This window comes from Orycteropus afer, unplaced genomic scaffold, assembly GCF_000298275.1.
Source record: "Orycteropus afer afer isolate SDZICR_OR568_19922 unplaced genomic scaffold, OryAfe1.0 scaffold00016, whole genome shotgun sequence".
NCBI lineage: Eukaryota > Metazoa > Chordata > Mammalia > Tubulidentata > Orycteropodidae > Orycteropus > Orycteropus afer.
In genome coordinates, this window is record NW_006921603.1 from 6235463 (window position 1) to 6258905 (window position 23443).

The window sequence follows — 23443 nt, forward strand, 5'->3', positions numbered from 1 at the left end:
AGGTGCAGCATAACTGCAGACTGTATAATGTCCTTTGGGATCTGAATTTGGAGACATAACTGTAAACTGAATTTTGGAGACATAATTTTTATTTAATTGAACTTTGTAATTGAGATTTTTAAGTTTAATTCAAGTAAGGTTTTAATTAAACTTACAATATGGATTCAACTGGGTACACTTTAAGATTGTTTTCGGGAGGGAGATGAATGTTTGTTTTCTTTTATGCACTGTCTTTTACTCTGCTTAGGACAAATGAATTGATGAGTGTTGAGGTAAGACATACACCTGCTGCCAAGTGAAAAGTTGTTCCTGCCACGTGATACTTTAGTGGCAACAGTGGTAGCAGCAGGTTCTTCCAGCCAGAATAAGTGTCCTCTCTGTCATTTTAGTCTCTTCTTTTAACAGACTTTTGCTTATGTACCTGCTTCATTAGCATAACCATCAATACTTTTGTCCCTGGGTTTACTAATAACAGAAATAACCCTTAATTCCACTTTATCTTGCAATTGTGATTTTTCCTGAATACATACCATATCCAAGGAAGTAAGAGGGTCCCTGGATTAGTAATGGAAAATTTAAATTGCAGCTGGCATTTGTGTGACATTTTTCTTCTACACAAAGCACTTTCATATATAAAACATCCTTCATTTGAGAACATACAGAAGCAAAGGGATGTTGCAGAAAGGACAACTAGATTTTGGACCAGAAGTCCAGAATTTGGAACTCTAGATCTACTGATGGTGGATGGTGGGGATGGAGTGAGTATCACCATCATTGGTTGTGACCAGGACTTCCACTAGCCCATAGGTGTCTTGGTGCAATTAGAAAAAGAGTATTCATTTGGAGTGGACACAACCCTGCAAATCCATGGCTTAGCAACCAGATGGTGGTGTTGAATAAATTAGAGATGAGTGCTCCTTTGTCCTACAGGCCTGTGTCAGGGCAGTTTAGCAAGTGGAAGAGGCAGGATTTCAGCTGTCACGTCCCCTCTTAGCCAGGAGCCTCTGCTTGCACAACTGTACATGACAGCCTTGACTATGACTAACCTTGATGGAAGGCTTCTCAAGAGTAGGTATCACTAAGCAATTTACATATATGAGCTCATCTATTCCTCATTAGTTCCCTACGAGGTATATAATATAATCAATCTCATTTTTCAAATAAACTGAGGTTTCGAAAGACCAAGTGCTTGGTTAGGGTCACACGGCTACTAAGTGGTGGAGCCGGGATGGGAATTCCATCCAGTCTATGTGACTTCCAAGATCATGATCTTAACCAAATTACCAAACTACCCTAGGCAAATTACCTCCCTTCAAGGTGATTTAGCACACGGAAAGCCTTTGAAATTTTTACGTACTTAAGAACCATAAACTGATCTTTAAAATTGTGTTGTTTAGTATGAAAATCAGTGACAAAATACTGGCTAAAATGAATCTTAAATACTTGTGTTTTAAGATTTCCAGAGAAGAATCTGCAACAGGACTGGTTAAGAGAAACACACAGAATTTGTTTACAGAAAAAGGGGAATAAAAAAGAAACATTTATAATAAAAAAGGCATTATCAGGAGTTAGTTGCCATGGATGACACACAGGTAAAGTGTAATTATGGACCAGAGCAATTAATGGGTTCAATAAGATAATGAAAGAACAATTTTCTTCCTCTTTTTTAAGGATCTTGAGTGATATGGTCACTGATTTATTTCATGCACTATTTTAATCTTGTTAATAAAAAGATTACCTAAGAGCAGAAAAATAGAGGGGAACCAAGTGGAAATGGTAGAAGAACATTAAACACTTGAAACCTCCTAAACTGTGCTTATATTCTCTCCCTAGTAGAGACTGGCTGGACCTTCAAAGAAGAAGAGAGGTGTTTTTTTTTTTTTTTAAAGATGAATTGATTCTGCGTTTTGCCTTTTTGGAGAGAAGATGTTCCAGAAGGAACAGAGGGATTCTGGGGACAGAAGGCTGACAGTAAATATGCTTAAACTTGGTATAAACTCTGAGTGTCAGTTACAGAATACATGCAGTGGCTCCTTCACTTTTATTCTTTCAAAATTTAATAGATTAAGAAAACAACTGTCTTGAAAACTTTAGTCTAAAGGCCTCTAGATCTTGATTCTCTAAACCTGGAAGTATTTACACTTCGTTTTAACTCTCTAAAATGGAACTAAGGTTTATCTGGTCTTTAAAAATGTAGCAAAGAAACTCTACCTATGATTTCCAAGATAACACGTAGAATCCAGGACAGAGGGTTATATCACTGTTTCGTTAAATGTCTAACAGATTCCTCAGTATGGCAGTGTTTAGAGCATCATTTATCTAAGCAATGGTCTGGCTAATTTTTATTTGAAAATGATTCATTAAAAACAGAATAAAGACATATCAGCATGAAATCAAGGAAATCAATTTCATACATAAAGCTTATTAAATTATTTTTCCAATTCTACTCTGTCTGATAGGACTTGAATCATCAGAACATTGGTATTGTAAAGGAAAAAAATTGTTAGATGAAATGGAACCCCATGCCTTAGATACAGAAAACAGGAAAAAGGCTGAGAAACCCCAAGTGTCAGCTTAAAACACAAATGTGAAATTTCGATACTTTTTCCTTTAGTCTGGTCATTTGCTTGATTTCTGCCTGTAGACATTGATAGAAACAAGGAGTTATCATCCTTACCTTCATCCATGCCATTAAGTAATTCAGTTAAATCTTCATTTTTACTGTCAAACTGATGTTCCTTCCATGTTTCACCATTTTCACTTCGAAGAACAATGAGTTCTCTCTCTTTTCCTCTCATTGACCCAAAGTGAGGGATTTCCACTATGACAGGGCTGGAAAAAAAATCCACATTATTTTGGTATCTAATTGAATACACTTGTAGTATCATACTTAACAAAGGTTTCATTAACAGTATTCATTTGAAAATAAGAGGTGCCACTAAGGTTGGGAATGATTTCAAAGCTGCAGAATCATTTGCTAATTAAATAATAATATATTAGAAGCCTGATAACATGCCATCATTCATTCATTCGCAAACAATCCTTGAGGGCCTACTCTCTGTTAGGCATTGGATTTAATGAGGGAAAATATCCAGCATATATAAACAGAATTTCTGAATCAAGAAATTGAAAATCACTAAAATAGACCATAAGATAGATAGAAAGTTGGTCCATTTTTTTTTAAATGATGGGGATATTATATAAAATGCTAATGTTTTAAAAGGACACAGTCATTTCTTCAAAAAATTCTGTAAATTTCCTATTTTGAAAGATTACTGCTATAGTTTCCCTCCCTTAGCAAGAAATCAATCAATATAATAATCAACTCTCTGTAACAGTTTCCATGACTTTCATGTATAGTTGATCTGATTTCCAATTTGTGAAACAGTAGTGGGCAGCTTAATTTCCTGGCTCTGATATAACCTCTAATAGAATATTTTAAAACTTTCTGAAAAAGCACTTGTTGGTCTAAAATCATCACATAATGATATATTAATTTTCGACAGTGTCCTTTTGCAAGAGAATGTGAAAGAATGCCTGCAAATTGAAGATAGCCAATCAAGCCACGGGAAAATAATTTGTTAAATTTTAAATTAGGATAAATATTAAAAAAGATGAATGGAAGTAAGCAGACCACAATCACACACAGTTTATGTAGTTGGATTGTGCAGCTTTATTTTATGACATTTAAGTAGACAGTATCATTATTCTCCTACAGAGGTTGTATGTAACCTCATTTCTTAATCTAAGTGCTTATGTACATGTGCTAAGAGACAGGCTTAAATCATGAAGAGCATAAAAGGGGATAGTAGTTGTAATGATCAAATCACATAAATAAAAATATCTATACAGAAATATCTGATTTATTTCTAAAGCATTCACTTAAGACAGGAATGATTAATATGATCGTTTTAGTTTTGGCAAAATAATTATGAACCAAATTAAGGATATTTAAAAATTATTTTTATAATGCTTTTATTCTTTGATAGGTAGAAACAAAATAAACTATTACTAAGACTATTAATAATCTCAAGTTATTAAGATATTTACCATTAGTTTTTAACTCTACCATAATTAGACATTAAATTTTTGGTTTTTTTGAGAACAAGATACAATCTTTGCAGGTTAATGTATCAGATACTGTCTCTGTAAATATTTAAGGAATGTGGCTTTGTGTATGACATTCAACAATAGTGGAGAAAAGGTATGAACAAGGGTCTTTGACCAAGGTGAAAGCCAAGCATAACTTTTCATAACAGGTTTCTTCATGCAAACTGCCAAGGCAACAACACCAGTCAAACAGACAAGCAAACAAACAACAAATACCAACACATTTCAGCTTTAAGAAAACAAAACGAAACAATTTAATAACTTCACAGAATATTCTGGCTGCTGCCTATTCAGTTTTTTAAAATTATCTTAATCACCAACATTTTTCAAAATCAGTTTACTTATTGATGTTTTTCTTTCCCAAAGCCAATAAAGATAACACAGTACTCATAAGTACTAATTTTAAAATTTAATTCTACACACACACTTATCTACATACGTATATATCATTTACTATAGTAAATGTTGACTCAAACCCTGCAAATACCTTCTCTTTCCCTGGGTTATAATTAAAGACAGTCAGTCTGTCTTAAAAGTATAATATGCAGTTAAAACATTTCAAACTAAAAAAAAATTACAAAAGCACAAAGTTATGAAAGCAGAATGCTTGCAGTGAATTCCACATGCTTGAAAAGCACAAGATCGGTAGCGGTGCTACATTAAATCAAGCCACTATGATTTTTTCTTTTTTCCTTTCAGTGACACACATCAACTGAAAGCATTTAAAAACTTAATAAATAAAAATAAGACAAGAATAAGACTATGGGTGTGACAGAAAAAAATTGAAAATGAAAAAAAAAAAAGTTGTAGACATTCTGTATCTTGTCTATAAAGATCCTACCCAATAAATTTTGTTCCTTGAGGCCCAAGCTGCAGGATTCGGCTAACCAAGCTCTCACCCTCATTTACAGGGGGAGGATTGGTAGGAAGATGCAGTTTACTGAATAACATCCATGCAGCAGGAAGAGAAACGAGAAGGGGAAATTGTGAACAAACTGTCAGTCACGACAGAGCCTGCCTGATTTGCACCCAAGTGCCACCTCAGAAATGAATAAAATGTGTTTCCTTTTTGTAAAAGATGTTATCACATGGGTTGTTTCCTTAAAAATTTATCTTTAAGAAGACATGTCCCAAAGGAAGAGCTATATACTTAATGTGGTGCTATCATGCCAGCAGCTATATTTTTTCCCCTAAGAGTGGTGCTTGACTTCCACAGGGGCCGTTAGGGTTCCGTGCACTCACTGAGCAAAGACCATGCTTCTTGGTTAGTAAAAGCTTTGACCAGCACCAAGTTAAAGAAGTATCAGCCTACTTGCTTTTCATAGAATTACACAGTTTTGCGACTTTTGACACTACATAAAAGTTGTATTCAATCAAAATGGTCCAACTAAGTAGTTTTAAGAGTTAACTACTTGAGTTAATAAGGGTAAGAAAATCAAAGATGCAGTATGAGGGCCAAGATTAAAATTGACAAATCAACTTACCCTAAAAATTGTGCCCCTGCAGGCCCCATTTCTACCAGTCTACTGGCTAATCCCTCTCCTTCCACCATGGGGGGTGGGTTGGCCAGTTTATGTCTCTTTACCAAACGGCAGGTGATTCGGGTGGGGGCTGTACACTTGCGTGGAGGAATGATGATTCTCATTCCGTGGTGACGGCTTCCTCTCATGGAACCACCTCTTGCATCCACCATAAAGCTAACCAGAAACCTGCAGGCAGGACACGAGAGGTCAAGTCAAGGAGAGAAATAGACCATTTCCATCTTCACAGCAGATTTTGAAATTAAATGTTAAAGTTTAAAGCGACATTCAATGTAGCTATCATTTCCTCTCATAAAAGATAAATTAGAAATAAATACAGTGGAGTCACATCAAACATGCATTTATCTTGGGCACTGGGCAAAGACTGAAATATAACTTATTTTTGGTTTAACATGCTCCCTAAGAGAAGCCAACCACTTAATCAGATGCTCAAATTGACAGAATAGTGAGTATTCAGTGTTAGGATAAAACCCACTATTAAAAGATGGTTGTAAATTAGAAAAACAAAACAACAACAACAAGAAATATTCAAGGTTAAGAAATATTTAAGGATCATTTTTATCTGTACATAATTTTTACCATATGTTGACTATGTAATCTCTCTCCCTTACAAGTTTTTTTTTTTTGATGATACTCCACAGTATGTCTTAACAAGTACAACTCATAAGATGAATGTGTATTTATGATACCAACACTCTAATTTTTACTATCATGAAGCAGATTTTAAGACTATAAACACAAGACGACTAGTTTTGCTAAGGTAATTTTGATGGGAAGGGATTATATTTTTTCAGTAAAAATTTGGTCTAAAATTGTTTGAAATAATCTACTTGTGAATAATTGTACAGCAATACAAATAATGGTATATCAGACTTTTTTTAGAGAATATCTCTAAACTATATAATTCTGAAATTAACCATCATATTAAAGCAATGAGGAAAAAATTATCTGCAGGTAGATAAAGAAATGTAAAGAAATTATCATATCTGGATAACCACCAAAAACCAAACCTAAAATGCCACTGAGTCCATTCCGACTCATAGCAACTCCCTTTGAGTTTCTGAGGTGGTAAATGTTGTTGTTGTTGTTGTTGTTATGTGCCCTCGAGTCGGCCCCGACTCATAGCGGCCCCTCCTTGGGTTTCCGAGGCAGTATCACTACGGAAGTAGGATTGCCCAACCTTCCTTCCGAGGAGTGGCTGGTGGGTTTGAACCGCCAGCTGTCTGGTTAGCAGGCAAGTGTCTTAGCCACTATGCTACCAGAGCTCCCGAGGTGGTAAATAGATTTATGAAAGTAGACTGCCCTTCTGTGGAGTGGCTGGTGGGTTTGAACAGCCAACCTTCTGGTTAGTAGTAAAAAGCCTTAAGCACTACGCCACCAGAGCTCCTTATAACAGCATTCTACAATTCCTGATATTGATCATGTGCTCATGAAAAAAAAAGCCATCTCCATGAACTGTCTTACCATCATCACGGTGTTGCAAAGCACACTGATGCACAGCTATAAATGAGCCCAACACACGCAAGAGTGCAAGTCAGAACAAGGAAACACAAATACACACTCTTGCATTCTAATTTTCACATTTGAAAATAGGCTTATAACTGGAACATTACCAAATGTTGATAATTTAAAAATTGCTTGGATAGCTAAAATATTTTTGGAGAAATTATAATCCCATCCATCAAAATGCCCTGCTATTTACTAATCTAAAAAACAATACTAACAGTCTGCAAATAGATTTTAAGACCTTGCATGAAAATCTTAACTGGGGACCTTTACCTGAAGGATGAAATTTTCAACCTTAGGAGAGTGACTTTTCAACAAGGCATATTACCCTGGATCCCAGGGAGACAGACAATAGGATAGGGATAATTTTTCAGCCAACCGGATTTTCAGAATTAATTCTGGGCATCAATAAGGTAAACACTGCCACACCCATTTGCTCATGTTCAACTTAACCAATTAATTTAGGATTCATTTATGTCTTTGATAATATTCTATCTATTTTCAGCAGCTGGGATCACTATGGTTTTCAAGGTAATAGAAGACAGACTGTCCCCCATCAAAGCCAAAAACAAAGACCCCCTTATCAAATAATGGTAACAGCTCACTTGTACAACTCTCCAAATGAACTGCTCCCAATGGTAGGCTCCCAACAGTAGGCTCACTTGCAATTGCTCTAGGGTGCCTACATTTTCTTAGATGTGTGTGTGCATGCAAGTATATGTATGTGCATATTTGTATGTATATTCTTACATAATTAACAATTGCCTTTACTGAATAACAAGGCAAAAAGGCAATATTATAAAGAAGCCTAAGACAAAAATCTGAACTTTTCCAGCATTTAATAATTAAAATCAATGTGTGATTGGGAATAACAGTAACAGAATATATTAACTCTTCAGACAACATCGGGTTTGAATCCAATTGTACTAGCACAAATAAACACTGGAGTGTTTCCACTGAGGGGGGAGTGTTGGTGCTGGAAACAGGTGACTCAATAACACTGAGAGTAATACGGGTAAGGCCTATCTTGTTCACTGCTCAGCCATAGTATGTGCACACAGTGAGTACACAATAAATGCTTCTTGAATAAATCAATTAATGACAACAATTTTGCTAAGTGTGCTTAGAAGGTGCCTAAGACTTACTGGCACTGATAGTAAAAAAAAAAAAAAAAGGAATACAGCTTGTTGTTGAGCAGTCTGAAGGCAATGGAAGACGGTTATCAGTGACAATATAAAACAAAGGGCATCAGAACCAGATAATAACAACAGTAGGGCTATGATGATTTTGAAGTCAAACTGGAATAATCTCTTTCTCTGAGTTCTGTGGAGGGCCCAGTGCATGGTTGGTGTTCTTTAAAGTTCATTATTTCCAGAGCTAATGGACTGAGTAAAGGTGGGAATACATGTATGTTAATTGAGATGTTGGTTCCTATTATTCAATGACATGATGAAATACGGTGATTTGTTTTCCAAACTCATTCTTTATGTACTCTGTGCAAAATAAAATTTCACGCATCATAACTAATAGAAATAAATTAAAAGGTGATGTATACCTTAATAATTATATTTAAACCATGGCAAGAAATTGACAAATGATCCTAAAGCTAACACATAAATGCTTCTAGTTCTAGGAACAGCAGGGTAACAAATGCTGATATCCTACAGACATGGACACAATCTAACTGTGAGTAAAAGTCACGTCAATTAAAAATACAAAAAGGATGGTTTACATAAAGGACACAATTATCACCTTGAATCATACTGAGGAAGTGGAGAAGAATAGCTGCAAAATAATTTAGAAAGCAAATGGGAAAAATTAATGTAAGATAATTAGAAGCAAGCAACAGAAAATGTCAATGATAAGCAAAGGAAAAATAAAAACCATCAGCAAATGAAACCAAAGCATTTGGCATTTGTAGTACAACCTAGAAAACTATTTGCCTTAAATGGGTATATAAACTACTCCACAGACCTGGCTTTAGTGAAATGCTGCTGAATGTCTGCCAGTCTGTATTTCCCATTTCAGATAAACCCACAACAGCTGCCATTAATTCTGCTCTGCTATATGGCAGTGCGTTTGTTTGTTTGTACATGTCTATTATTGTCAATAAAAGTTGAAAGGGAAAGGGAGATAATTTGTATATTCCAATCCCCTACTCCTCACTCACTGACATGTTTAGGCTCCAAATACAAGGGTGTTATGTGAAAATCATTGTTTTGTGAAAATGAAGGATGACTGTATCAGATCACAAAATGGAAGATGACTTTGTCATTACACAACTGCCAAACTGCGTCCTTACATAACTGCCGGTGAAATCATGGCCCAGGCCAGCTGACACATAACCTTAACCACCACAGAAAGTGCAGTCTTGCCTAGCAGCTTTCCGTTTGTTAATGTGCAAAATAGTTGGACAGTACATTTTTTACTACTGTCATAAATGTGAAATGTTAGATAACAAGATATCTGATAAGTGAGGAGTAGGTACATTTCCTTCATTGTCACCCATGTTTGGGAAAGTTCATTTCTGATTTTATTATCTGACATATCTTGAACTTCTCCATTTACTAATTAAACTCTAATTTTTTCTTTCCTATGTAGAGAATACATGTAAATTATCTCCATTAGAATGACATTGCAGTGATTTGTTTTTTAAATTTGGTGTCAGAAGGTCCAATTTTGTAAAGTTACTTTAAATAATCTGTAGCATCCTCTGAGCCTCAGACATTGCATCTGTAAAATACAGATAATGAGTGATTTCTGTCTCATAGTGTCATTTTCAGTTTCAAATAAATATTGAATTAAAAATGCATGTAAAAGATTTAGTACAATGCCAGATAAACAAAAAAAGCACTAGGTATATGTTAAGTATTATAATCTTTTTTAATTAGAAGCAGCAAAAAATATTTCATAAAATATAAGGCACATTACAAATGTTAATTATTATCAATTTATTTAATTCCTAATTAATCTGCCCTTGTCCTGGATCAAACTAACTTATGGCCTAAATGTCAATTTCAAAGACAATTATATTTTGAGATTTTCCTTATTTTAATAGATTCCTATTCCTTTTGTTTGGATATCAGATATCCTTAGTTTGAATTATCTACAGGTGAAGAATCCAATATCTAAAATACACTGACTTACCAATTCAACTAAGGAAGTCTGTCTGTTTGATATGATTTTTACTACAACATTTTTGTTATATATACATTTGTATCTTTTTTAAAGTGCTTTTTTTTTTCCCTCTCTTCTTTTTTCCTAACTGTAATTTCATAGAGTTCACTTACAATTTTATTTCAAGAAGGCAGAAAGTACCAACTGTTGATTTGAAGGATTAAAGTTAACATTTTTAATAGGAAGTCATGCATACCAAGTACTTGAAATTCAAGGTCAATATCATATGGGGCAAAAATGAGAGCAGCAGGCTCTCTGCTTATTTAACTAAACATTTCAATGAGATTCTTCTATTATTAGAAGCACCGAAGCCACCAAACAGTAAAGTAGATGAACAGAAGCACTTGCATATTTAAGTTTTATTTAGAGAGGAAAATCAGATGCCCAGAAACTAAACTTCAATAGTAAAGTAAAATAAGAGAAATGACTGTTTTTAAATTGAACAGGAAAATTAAAAACCTAGAAGACATACTAGAATAGTTGCAACTGATCATTTAATTCATTTCCTTTCCAACACTGTGCTTTTAATCAATAAAACAGTATGTAAATTTGCTTAGAAAAAATATTTACTAATGACTTACAAATACATGCCACATATACTCACTAATGAACTCTTTAGAAGATCATATTTCATATATAATGAAGCTTGGCAATATGAATTTACATCTGTAAATAATAAATATAATGGTAATTTAATAAAAAAAAAGAAAAGTGACATTTTGGTTACTTACCCAGAATGAACAGGGCTCGAGACAAGATTGACATTGTCCAACGTGTCTGCAGCCCAGCTGTAATGTCTAAGAGAATCTGAATCAAATTCTCTTGTGAATGTTAGATGCTGAAAAATAAAACAGTACATGTCAATAACCCACACAAGACAATGGTTTGTCTAGACCTACAAAACACAGGTATGTTTCACTTAATGTCCATTCAAGCAATGTCTGACTGCATATCCGTCTGTGGTCCTATAAGTTTTTTTGTTTTGTTTTTCAATTTAAAAAAATCACCTCTTCTTTTATGATTTTCCCCTAATGGTTTTAAAAACTCCAAGCCCAGACTCTCGCATCACTGCACCACAGGTGGAATGCAAACTGGGGAGACAGAGGGCATGCCTCTGAGTACAGATTCTCGGGCTCTGTCTGGTGGTTGGTGGAAAAAAGAGTTGCAAGGGAACCTGGGCTGCTCCTATTGCTCAGGCAGACAGAACAGCGGTGGGGTGAGCTCCGTTCCCTCCTTCCTGCTTGTTGCCACTGCCTTCTCAGATGCCACTGTTGCTCACTCCTCCAACCTCTGCTAGCAGCTCCAGGAGCAGCAGCAGCGACTATGAGGATGATGAGAAAGGGGCTCCCATAAGGTTTTAATATGGTGTTCACACAATGTCCAAATCATATAATGTCCCATTTCACAGAACACACTGTGGCCATTAAATGACACATACCTATATATCTGTATTTCTCCCTAAGTCCTGTTAGCCTAATATTCAAAATACATAATTTTTAAATCCTTCTCTTTGAAAGTTTGGGAGCTCTGGTGGCATAGTACCTAAGGCATTTGACAGCTAACCAGAAGGTTGGCAGTTCAAACCCACTGGCCACTTCTCAGAAGGAAGACTGGGCAATCTACTTCCATAGTAATACCACCTCAGAAACCCAAGGAGAGGTTGCTATGAGTCAGAACTGACTCAGTGGCAGTGAAGTTGGTTTTTTTGCTATGAAGGTTTACATTGAAATTTGAGTACAAGAAAGTTAAAAAAAATTATATTAAAGTCAAATGATATGCTATATTATTTCAATCTTTTAAGAAAGCACCCTGGGTAATCTGCATGCCAAAAGGATTATCACAGAACCCATTTTCAACCATGATTTCAAATACTTCAACACATCTCCATATTAATTCTACAACTGTTAAAACATTCTTTCCCAAGTCTCAAAAAAAAAAAAAAAAAATCAATTTTAATGACTACTTTTTCAAACAGGGATAAAGAAGCTAGCAGGAAACTAATGCTTCCACCAAGTAAACCAAATCTACTGCCACTGAGTCAATTCCAACTCATAGTGACCCCTACTGGGTTTCCAAGGTGGTAAATCTTTACAGAAGTAGATTGCCCCATCTTCCTTCCACGGAATGGCTAGTGGGTTTGAACCTCCAACCATATGGTTAGCAGTCAAATGCCTTATGTACCATGCCATCATAGCACCTTTCTACCAAGTAAACCAGATAAAATACAGAAATCATCTTTGAATCCAACAGAGGAGATGAGCCATCAAGAAGGAGAGGTGCTAACTGAGAGTGGAAGATGTTGAAGAGTTGAGCCTACTTTTAATTGCCATTTTTAAAACTGGGGGGCATTTGTCAATTACCAGTACAGGTAGAATTTGGTTGCTTACAGAGGTACTCTTGGGGTACACAGAAATCAGGGGATTTTGGCGGAAACTTAGTGACTTAAAGTACTCTACAGTTTCCACTAAGAACATTTGTTGTGTACAATAGGAAGCTAAAAACCTAATAAAAAATTCTCTAAAAAGCAGAACAGAGCTTTTTTTGGCTTTTTTGTGAGAAAATTATTTCGAATTTGACAACTACAAGGGAGAGGGGACACAAAGTTCACCTCCGAATTACAAATAAGAACACTGAAGAGCCAGGGTCAAATCAGAGGGCAGGATACAAACCAGTCTCATTTCAACAAAACTCTGATTGGATTAAAATGATCAGCCGTCAGTCTATTAGCCTAGCAGAGCAAGGGAGAACCCCCTCTAGAGGAATTCTCTCACTATTGGTATGCCTACAACTTTTTAAATGTTGCATGTCAAGCATTCAATCAAAAATTTCCAAGCATGGCCCGACCACATAAACAAAAACAGAAAAAACAAACAAAACAAAAAACCTAGACATTATAAATAGACTCCAATTCATCTAGATATTGAAGTAAACTAACTTTAACTATGATTAGTTAAAAAATAGGGCAAAGTAGAGAAATAGATTTAAAGGTTGAGAATTCAGCAAAGCAGTCATAAAGAATCAAAGAAGCATTTGTTTAGTTTTAAATACAATGTCAGTTCTGGACTAGACACAATGGAAAACAAGGATAGCAAATTGGAACAAGGCAATGGAAAATACACAAAATGAAACAGACAGAAAAAGAATGGGAAATAGAGACAACAGTATGAGACATATAGGACATGGTGAAAGGTTTAATATATGTGTAATTGGATCCCAAAAGTATAAAAGAAAAGAGAATGAGGCAGAAAGATAATGAGATTTAAAAGATAATGGCTGATAATTAGTGACCAGATTCATGGAAGAAGACAGACTTCACTCTTTTAGAAGAAAGAAACCCTAGTGACACAGTAATTAAGTGCTTGGCTGGTAACTAACCATTAGGTACGTCTATGCAGGGGAGTGTGCCTGAGACCATGTGTAGGATTGGCAGACAACGTTTCTACAAGTAAATTGGTATGCTCTGTATAGTAGAGCTTACAAGGGACAAGGCTGTAGTCAGTTCTTGGCCACAGCCAGCTACCCAGAGGGAACAAGTGGTTGGACCTGTGGGCTCGGGACCATAGTTGCAGGGGACATCAAGCTTAATTGGCATAACATACTACACAAAACATTGTTCCACATCCTAACTTGGCGAGTAGTGACTGGGATCTTAAACGCTTGCAAGCAGACATCTAGATGCAAAGATGGGTCTCTCTTCATCCAGAGCAAAGAAGAATAAAGAAAATTGAAGACACATGCAAACAATTAGTCCAAGAGGCTGGTACACCATTCGATCCTCAGCCTATATGACTATGAGACCAGAAGAACTAGATGGTACCCGGCTACCACTGTCAACCACTCAGAGGTGGATCCATGTAGGAGTGGACAGAGTGGGAGAAACATGTGGAACAAAACTCAGAATCATTATAAAAAAAGGGGGGGGTGACCAGGTTTGCTTTTCTGATAGAGCGATAGAGCCTTGTGGAACCCTTTAGACTATGGCTCCTAGCTGCCCTTCTGGTCTAGAATAGAACCCACTTCTGTGGCTTCCAGCCAAATAAAAGACAGGCATATGAGATACATTCCTTGGAGAGATCAATCAAGGGAGAATAGAAGGGCTGTGTATGCACAGGGAGACAGCTTGGGTGGTAGGAGTACATGTGAGAGAAGGACACAGGGAAAGAGTAACTATGGAGAGAAAGTATGAGGGGAGCTTGTCACATTGTAGGAAATTGCAGTCAATGTCATGAGACAGTATGTGTGAGCTGCTGTATGGAAAATGAATTTGCTCTGTAAACTTTCAAACAAATCACTTTTTTTAAAATAAAAAAAAAAGATAATGGCTGAGAATGTTCCAAATCTGATAAAAGTTATTTTCCACACAAATGACCAGATTCATGGATGAATACAGACTTCACTCTTCTACAAGAAAGAAGCCCTAGTGACACAGTGGTTAAGTGCTTGGCTGCTAACAACTAACTGAAAGATAGGAGTTTGAATTCACCAGCTGCTCCACAGGAGAAAGATATGGCAGTCTGCTTCCATTAAGAATACAACCTTGGAAATCCTGCAGAGTTGCCATAAGTCAAAATCAACTCATAGTACATCATCAGAGTCCCTGGGAGATACACACAGTTAACTACTCAGCTGTTAACTAAAAGGCTGGCAGGTCGAGTCCACCCAGACATGCATCAGAAGAAATGCCTGGCTAACCACTTCCAAAAAATCAGACATTGAAAACCCTAGGGAGCACAGTGCTGGTCTGATTTACATGGGGTTGCCATGAGTCCAATTTATTCATTTTTATGGTATACCCATTGTGAAATTTTGGAACTTGAGGACAAAGTTAGATCCTGTAAATACAGGAAAAGGCTCCCATTAGTCTTTTCCACAGCAAAAGTCAAAGTTAAAGGCAATGAAACAATCCCTTCAATATGCTGAGAGGAAATAATTTTCAACCTAGAATTTCATAACCAGCCAAAACAAGGATGAAAATGGAATGAGGATATTTTCAGAGCTATAAAACCTCAAAAAAATCTATTTCTCATCACTCTCCATGGAAGTTACTGAAAGACTTACTTCTCCAAAATGAAGGCCTACACCATGATAAAGGAAGACACAAGACAGAACAAAGGGCATTTTCATGGTGATGATAATGGAAGAACCAAGAAGATATCTAGGCAGTGGGTCTGCAAAGAACATGACAATGAGAAAGCTCTCAGAGAGATTAGGTAGATGATGCTTATGTTGAGAGGAGATTTGCACAACTGGTAATAATTTCTGGGTTGGACTAGTGATATGTACCCAAAACACTAAGCAAATGGAAAAACTCTGGGAAAAAAAATTGTACCAAAACAAAGAACAATCATAATACATTTTACTTGGTGAACAGCACTTACATAGGCACAGTAATATAAAAGGCAGAGAACAAAATGGCAAATGAAACTGTCATTTTCTCACACTTCCTCTCTGCAAGGTGAAAGACAGGAAGTATGGAAAAAAATATGAGTTTCATCTGCCATCTTACAGAGTCAATGATGCGTGACATGCAGGGAAAGAACCCAACAAGTAGCAATACATGCATATTATTTGGAGAAACAGAAGCACACAATAACAGAGTTATCAGAAAAATTTTTAAGCAGTTGTCTCTGGAGAAAAAAAAATCATACATATAAATAGACAATATGTTTTCAAGTATGAGTAGAACTAAATGACTTTTTATTTATATGTATAACTTTGACAATAATTAAACCTAAATTTAAAAACTTACTCTAAACTTACAATGATTTAAAAAAAAAAAAAAAAAAACCAACCCTGAAATGAAATTTAAAGGTAATTTGTAGACTGCTTAGGCGTGATTAGATTCTAGGAAAACACAAAAATAAATAAAGAACAGTTTTTTCTTTATTCAGTAAGAGAAGAAATATTTACTGACTAGGTGTGCAATTGATAGTGTTAATAAGAGTTTACAGAATAAAGGATATAACTCCAAAATAGCAATAAAGAACATGAGAAAGTTCCTGAATTCTATAATGGTTTACCAAAGATAAGGTATTAGTCTTGGTCTGGCTCATTTACCAATTACTTACACTGGCCATTGGATATCCTAACCATGCAGCCTTCAAAAGTAGAGCAAAATATTTAATGTAAAGTAGGTGTGGGTAGCCTGTCTCTCTTTCCCTCCCAGCCTCCCTTCCTTCCTTATTTATTGATTTCTTTTTGGGTAAACTACATTTGGAGCCCTAATGTTATTTTCACAAAGGATACACTTAAAAAAAAAAAAAAGTTATAATGAATAAATAATATCACTCCTCCTTGGTAATTGCAGTAAATTATTTATCCTTGGTGTTCTCAGAAACATGTACTCATGACTTTAATTACTGAAACAATGAATTATACCACACAAAAAGGTCTCACCGCCATCATGTAATGTTTATGGAGGCAGGAGTGTGCCAGTGCCATTATACTGGAAGTCCACATCCTTTTGAGTCCTTTCCTAACTCCTATACTTCTGTAATTCTTTGCTGCTCATTGAAGCTTTGTCATACTATAAATGAGCAAATGTCATACTTGGTTGAAACAATAGACAATAAAAAGACAAAAAGACAAAAAAAAAAAAAAAAAACTCACTGCCATCCAGTCAATTCCAACTCATAGCAACCCCCTTTGGGTTTCCAAGGTAAATCTTTACGGAAATAGATTGCCCAGCCTAAACAATAACAGTTAAACATGTGTTTTTAGGTGCCACAGTGATTCTTATTCATGAGGATTTTCCCCCCATGAAGTTTGCTCAGGTTTATGGATAGACCTAAGCAAATTTTAATAATCAGAAGCCAGGTAAACAAAATGTTCTTTCTAACGTATGTCCATCTAAATACAAAATAAAGCAATTTCCTTGAACCTATGGCTTTACAGACGAAGTGAGGAGTCAGCCACAGGGATCCAGGTGAGGGGAGGGAACCCAAGCCATGCCCCACAAGTGGCAAGGCAGGAAAGTGGGGAAAAGGACAGAAAAACGCCAGGGGGACTGGGACAGAGCAAGGAGGCAGTAGTAAGGATCCAGGTAAGGGGAGGTTGAAGAGGTTTTGAACAGCTAGATGAGACAAACTTGTCTGTCAGTTTTTACTACTGTGGTGATGTGTTGCTGTGAGTCTTGAGGCTGTGCCACTGGTATTTCAAACCCAGCAGGGTACACATGGTGTGCAGATATCAGCGTGGATTGCAGACTGAGACAGACTAGGAAGAAAGAAGAGACCATCCACTTCTCAAAGACTTGGCCAGGGAAAACCTTATGAATAAAAGAGAAACACTGTCTGATACATTAATGCGCAACTTTATGAACAGTCCGGAAACATTGTCCAATGCAGAGGAGGAGGATGAGTCACGTAGGTTAGAAGGTTCTCAAAATAGGACTGGGAAAGAGCTGCATCATCAGAGTAAAACCAGCCTTACTCAAATGGATAAGGTAAAGCTTTCCAGATCTCCATTTGCTGACGTAGCACGACTCAAATTGAGGAAAACAGCTGCAAACATCCATTAATTTTTGGAACATAGAATGTATGAAGTATGAATCTAGGAAAATTGGAAGTTGTCAAAAATGAAATGGAACACATAAAGATTGATATCCTAGGCAGTAGTGAGCTGAAATGGACCAGTTTTGGCCATTTTGAATCAGACAACAATATGATCTACCATGCTGGAAATGATAAATTGAAGAGGAATGGCGTGGCATTCATCATCCCAAAGGATGTTTCAAGATCTGTCTTGAAGTACAATGCCATCAGTGATAGGATAATATCCACATAGGTCTACCTACAAGGAAGACAAGTTAATACTATTATTATTCAAATTTATGCACCAACCCCCAAAGCCAAAGATAAGGAAATTGAAGATTTTTATCAACTTCTGCAGTCTGAAACTGAGGGAACTTGTAATCAAGATGTGTTAATTATCACTGGTGACTGGAATGCAAAAGTTGGAAACAAAGAAGAATCACTAGTAGCTGGAAAATTTGGCCTTGGTGATAGTAATAATGCTGGAAATCACATGATAGAATTTTGCAAGACCAACGACATATTCATTGCAAATATCTCTTTTCAACAACAAAAATGATGGCTGTACACATGAACTTCACCAAATGCAACACACAGGAATCAGATTGACTATATCTGTGGCAAGAGGCCATGGAAAAGTTCAAGATCTTCAGCTAAAACAAGGCCAGGAGCTGATTGTGGAACAGACCATCAACTGCTCATATGCAAGTTCAACTTGAAGTTAAAGACAATTAAAACAAGTCCAAGAGAGCCAAAATATGACCTTGAATATAACCCTCCTGAATTTAGAGATCATCTAAAGAATAGATCTGATGCATTGAACACCAACGACCAAAAACCAGAAGAATTGTGTGAGGATATCAAGAACATTATCCATGAAGAAAGCAAGAGATCACTAAAAAGATGAGAAAAGAAGAGAAGACCAAAATGGATGACAGAAGAGACTCTGAAACTTGCCCTTGAGCAGAGAGTAGCTAAAGCAATGGAAGAAATGACAAGATAAAAGAGCTGAACAGAAGATTTCAAAGAGCAGCTCGAGAAGACAAAGCCAAGTACTATAATGAAATGTGCAAAGACCAGAGTTAGAAAACCAAAAGGGAAGAACACACTCAGCATTTCTCAAGCTGAAAGAATTGAGGAAAAAATTAAGCCTCGAGTTGCAATATTGAAAGATTCTATGGGCAAAATACTGAATGATGCACAAAACATCAAAAGAAGATGGAAAGAATACACAGTCACTGTACCAAAAAGAATTGGTCGATCTTCATCCATTTCAGGAGGTGGCATATGATCTAGAACCAATGGTACTGAAGGAGGAAGTCGAAGCAGCAATGAAGGAATTGACAAAGAACAAGGCTCTGGGAATTGACGGAATACCGATTGAGATATTTCAACAAACAGATGCCCCACTGGAGGCACTCACTTGGTTATGCCAAGAGATTTGGAAGACAGCTACCTGGCCAACAGACTGGAAGAGATACATATTTGTACCCATTCTGAAGAAAGGTGATCCCACAGAATGTGGAAATTATCGAACAGTATCATTAATATTGCACACAAGTAAGATCTTACTGAAGATAATTCAAAAACAGTTGCAGCAGTATACTGACAGAGAACTTCCAGAGGTGCAAGCTGGATTCAGAAGAAGACGTGGAACAACGGATATCATAGCTGCTGTCAGATGGATCTTGGCTCAAGGCAAAGAATACCAGAAAGATGTCTACTTGTGTTTTATTGACTATGCAAAGGCATTTGATTGTGTGGATCATGACAAATTGTGGATAACACTGAGAAGAATGGGAATTCCTGAACACTTGATTGTACTTGTGAGAAACTTATACATTGATCAGGAGAATGTCGTTTGAAAAGAACAAGGGGACACTGCATGGTTTAAAAGCAAGAAGGGAGTTCATCAGGGTTGTATTCTTTCACCACACTTATTCAATCTACATGCTGAGCAAATAATCTGAGAAGCTGGACTATATGAAGAAAAACATGGTATCAGGATTGGAGGAAGAATCATTAACAACCTGTGATATGTCGATGACACAACTTTGCTTACTGAAAGTGAGGATGACTTGAGGCACTTACTGATGAAGACTGAAGAATACAGTGTGCAGTATGGATTACATCTCAATATAAAAAAACAAAACCCCTCACAACTGGACCAATAAGCAGCATCACGATAAATGGAGAAAAGATTGAGGTTGTCAAAGAATTCACAATGCTTGATTCTACAATTGATGCCAATGGACGCAGCAGTCAGGACATTAGACGATGTATAGAACTGGGCCAGTCGGCTGCAAAGGAGCTCTTTCAAATGCTAAGGAACAAGGATGTCTCCTTGAGGACTAAGGTGTGCCAAACACAAGCCTTGATATTGTCAATCGCCTCATATGCATGTGAGAGCTGGACAATGAATAAGGAAGACCAAAGAAGAGCTGATGCTTTTGAGTTGTGGTGCTGGCGAAGAATGCTGAAAGTACTATGGACTGCTAAAAGAACTAACAGATCCGTCCTGGAGGAAGTGCACCCGAAATGCTCCTTGGAAGCGAGAATGGCCAGACTTCGTCTCACCTACTTTGGTCATGTTGTCAGAAGGGACCATTCCTTGGAGAAGGATGTCATGCTTGGTAAGGTGGAGGGTCGATGAAAGAGGGGGAGGCCTTCAAGGAGATGGATTGACATGGTCGCTGTGACGATGGGCTCAAGCATAGCAAGGATCATGGAACTGGCGCGGGATCGGGCGGTGTTTCATTATGCTGTGCATAGGGTTGCTATAAGTCAGAAATGACTAAACGGCATCTAACAACATAGCTTTACAGATAGTGACTAAGCTGGTAGCTTCATTTTCAACCTACCTGTCTTCAAATACTTATTTCTACAGATTGTTGTTGTTATTTGCCATCAAGTGGGACCCGACTCCTAGCGACCCCTCCTTGGCTTTTGGAGGCAATATCACTACCGAAGTAGATTGCCCAACCTTCCTTCTGATCAGTGGCTGGTGGGTTTGCACCACCAGCCTTCTGGTTAGCAGTCAAATGCCTTATGCACTATGTCACCAGAGCCTTCTATATTTTCATATGACTCTATATTATCTCATTTGCTAAAATCTGATAGCTTGCAGAGAAAATAGCAAATACATATAAAAATAATCCAGTCTTTACTCAGTCTTTACAGTTATAAACACTTATTTATGTCATGCGTATATCAAATCAACAAAGCCCAGTCACATGTAAGAATATATTTCATAAATGTCCAGGTCTTATTTGGTGACCATACAACTGTTTTTCTTAACAGCATTTACCAAAACCTACTGTGCATATACACAATGTCAAGGTTGATCCTAGGCCTTTATATTCACTGGTTCTTTCAACTCTCATAACCTATTATCCCTGGGAGGTAATATTACACCCATTCCTTCAGTGTAGTGAATTACTAAATATGGTTCTTTTAGCCTTAGTCTTTGTGACTCCCACAGAGTGACTGGGTGGGACCATGCAAATAAGGAATATGGAACCTGTGATGATTGGGGTTACATGTCAACAATTCCTAGTACTGTATGGTTGTCCTCCATTTTGTGATCTGATGGAATTATTTTCTATTATGTGTGTTGTAATTCCTGACCTCTGTGTGTTAAATGAGGCAAGATTAGGTTATGTTAACGAGGATTAGGTTACTAAAGAAAAAAAGTAAAGAGAAGTGAGCAAAGGGGGGGAGACAGAGAGAGAGAGAGAGCGCGCGAGTGAGCGAGCAAGCACGGGCAAGCAGCAGTGGCCGAGAAACAGTGGCAGCAAGAGGCTGGAAGAGTGCCTATGGGCATTTGACTGAGGTACTTGTTGTTGTTGTTATGTGCCGTCGAGTCAGCCCTGACTCATAGCGACCCCTCCTTGGGTTTCCGAGGCAGTATCACTACGGAAGTAGGATTGCCCAACCTTCCTTCCGAGGAGTGGCTGGTGGGTTTGAACCGCCAGCCTTCTGGTTAGCAGTCAAGTGCCTTAGCCACTATGCTACCAGGGCTCCCGACTGAGGTACTAGACTCTCCCAAACCAGGGAACAAGAAAGCTGAAAGCCCTTGGGCAGAAGCTTGCTGTCTGAGTAGAGTGGCTCTGGCCACTTATCGTTTGAACTAAAGAGCTTTGTAGCACTTGCCTGTGGTGGGCAGAGGCCAGGGAGAAACCTTCCTGCAGGAAGGGCTGAGAAGAGGCTATCCTGACTAAAGAAATGTATCCTGAACCTTTCCTGATACTGAATTATAACCTGTTACTTCTCTAATAATTCCTGTAATTGTGAGTATTGTCTGAGTTTTACGTGGCCACTGTAATGAATTATCGAACTGGTAGAGGAGTTCAGAGTGCCATGGGAGGAAGGGATGGTGCCGAATTGGTAAAAAGTCTGGAGAAGAGGTATATCTGACTTCCACTTCACAGGAATCAGACTTGGACTGATGTCGATCTTAATTTTCCCTCCTCCTCGTCATGAAGGAAGGTCAGAAGCCTCACCATGCCATTTTTACACCATTGCACATAGGAAACTGAAGTTCAGAGCCACTTAAAAAATTTATGGGGGGAAGTAATCTTCTCTAATCTAAGAGAGACACAACAGTTCTCTTTTGAAAGCACAAAGTCGGCACCTAGCACTGGTTGGCTTTAGTAGAAAACTACTTTAAGGAAAAATTCACGCTGATTGAAGACGACCTTTTAGTCCCATGTCAAAAATGATATGAATAAACACATCATTTTTCATCTTGGAAGTGATGTCAAGGATACTATTAAAACAAAATCCCACATTCTGCAGTAGAGTCCAACGTCTGAGTAATGATGACATCACTGCCTTCAAGAGCTTAATACTTTCCAAAAATAGTTTCTCACTAGCTCTATTCATCAGATGAAAGAGGAGAGCAAGTACACACTGGCCTTCCAAACGAGTACACACCCAAATGCCCAGGTCCGAGAATAAATGTCCAGACATGGAAGAAAGGAGGCCAAGGGCAAGAGACACCCCAATATTAGATGATTCTCTGCCTCCTTGGATGTCAGTTCTGCTCCCTCTGGGGGCCTGAAGAAGGCAGTCCTTAAAATTAACCACAGGCTCTGATATGTTAATATTAATAGTACCCGGTAGGCCTCACAATAATAGGCCACATGCAAAACCCAGTACATCTAATCTGGAAAATTGTAAACATGATTTAATTGAGTAATAGCTGGATGATGTAACTAGTCTGGGAGCTCAGGACAGCAAAGGCATGTCAAGGAACTTCACCTTGTGACCACAAATCAGACAATGCCAAAGCAGAAGGGATCCATGTGGGCGTCAGATCCCCTAGACAAAGAGTAAGATGACTTGGGTTTGAGTTACGCTGTGTCATTACATAGCCCAGTGAGTGTAAGTCAAAAACCTCACTAAAACTTCATTTCTGCGTCAGAGTAATGGGTTGGTAATATTACCTGCTCCAGTTCATTGTGAGAATGCAATGTACCAAGTAATGGGAAAGTGATTTGAACTCTAATTACTTTGCAAACATAAACAGTTCTAATAAAGAAATCCCAATATTCCTACTAATGTTCTTTTTAATTA

The 23443-nt window shown here is 37.4% G+C and overlaps 1 protein-coding gene across 1 annotated transcript in view; it reads right to left on the bottom strand.

Moving 5' to 3' along the window:
• Window positions 1-23443, bottom strand: part of ANK3 (ankyrin 3) — a 382716-nt gene that overhangs the window by 57842 nt on the left and 301431 nt on the right. The window contains exons 26-28 of the mRNA XM_042783328.1: window positions 11066-11172; window positions 5595-5819; window positions 2678-2832 (exon numbers count right to left, since the gene is read on the bottom strand). Coding sequence (XP_042639262.1) covers window positions 2678-2832; window positions 5595-5819; window positions 11066-11172 — 487 coding nt within the window. The remainder of the gene's footprint in view (window positions 1-2677; window positions 2833-5594; window positions 5820-11065; window positions 11173-23443) is intronic.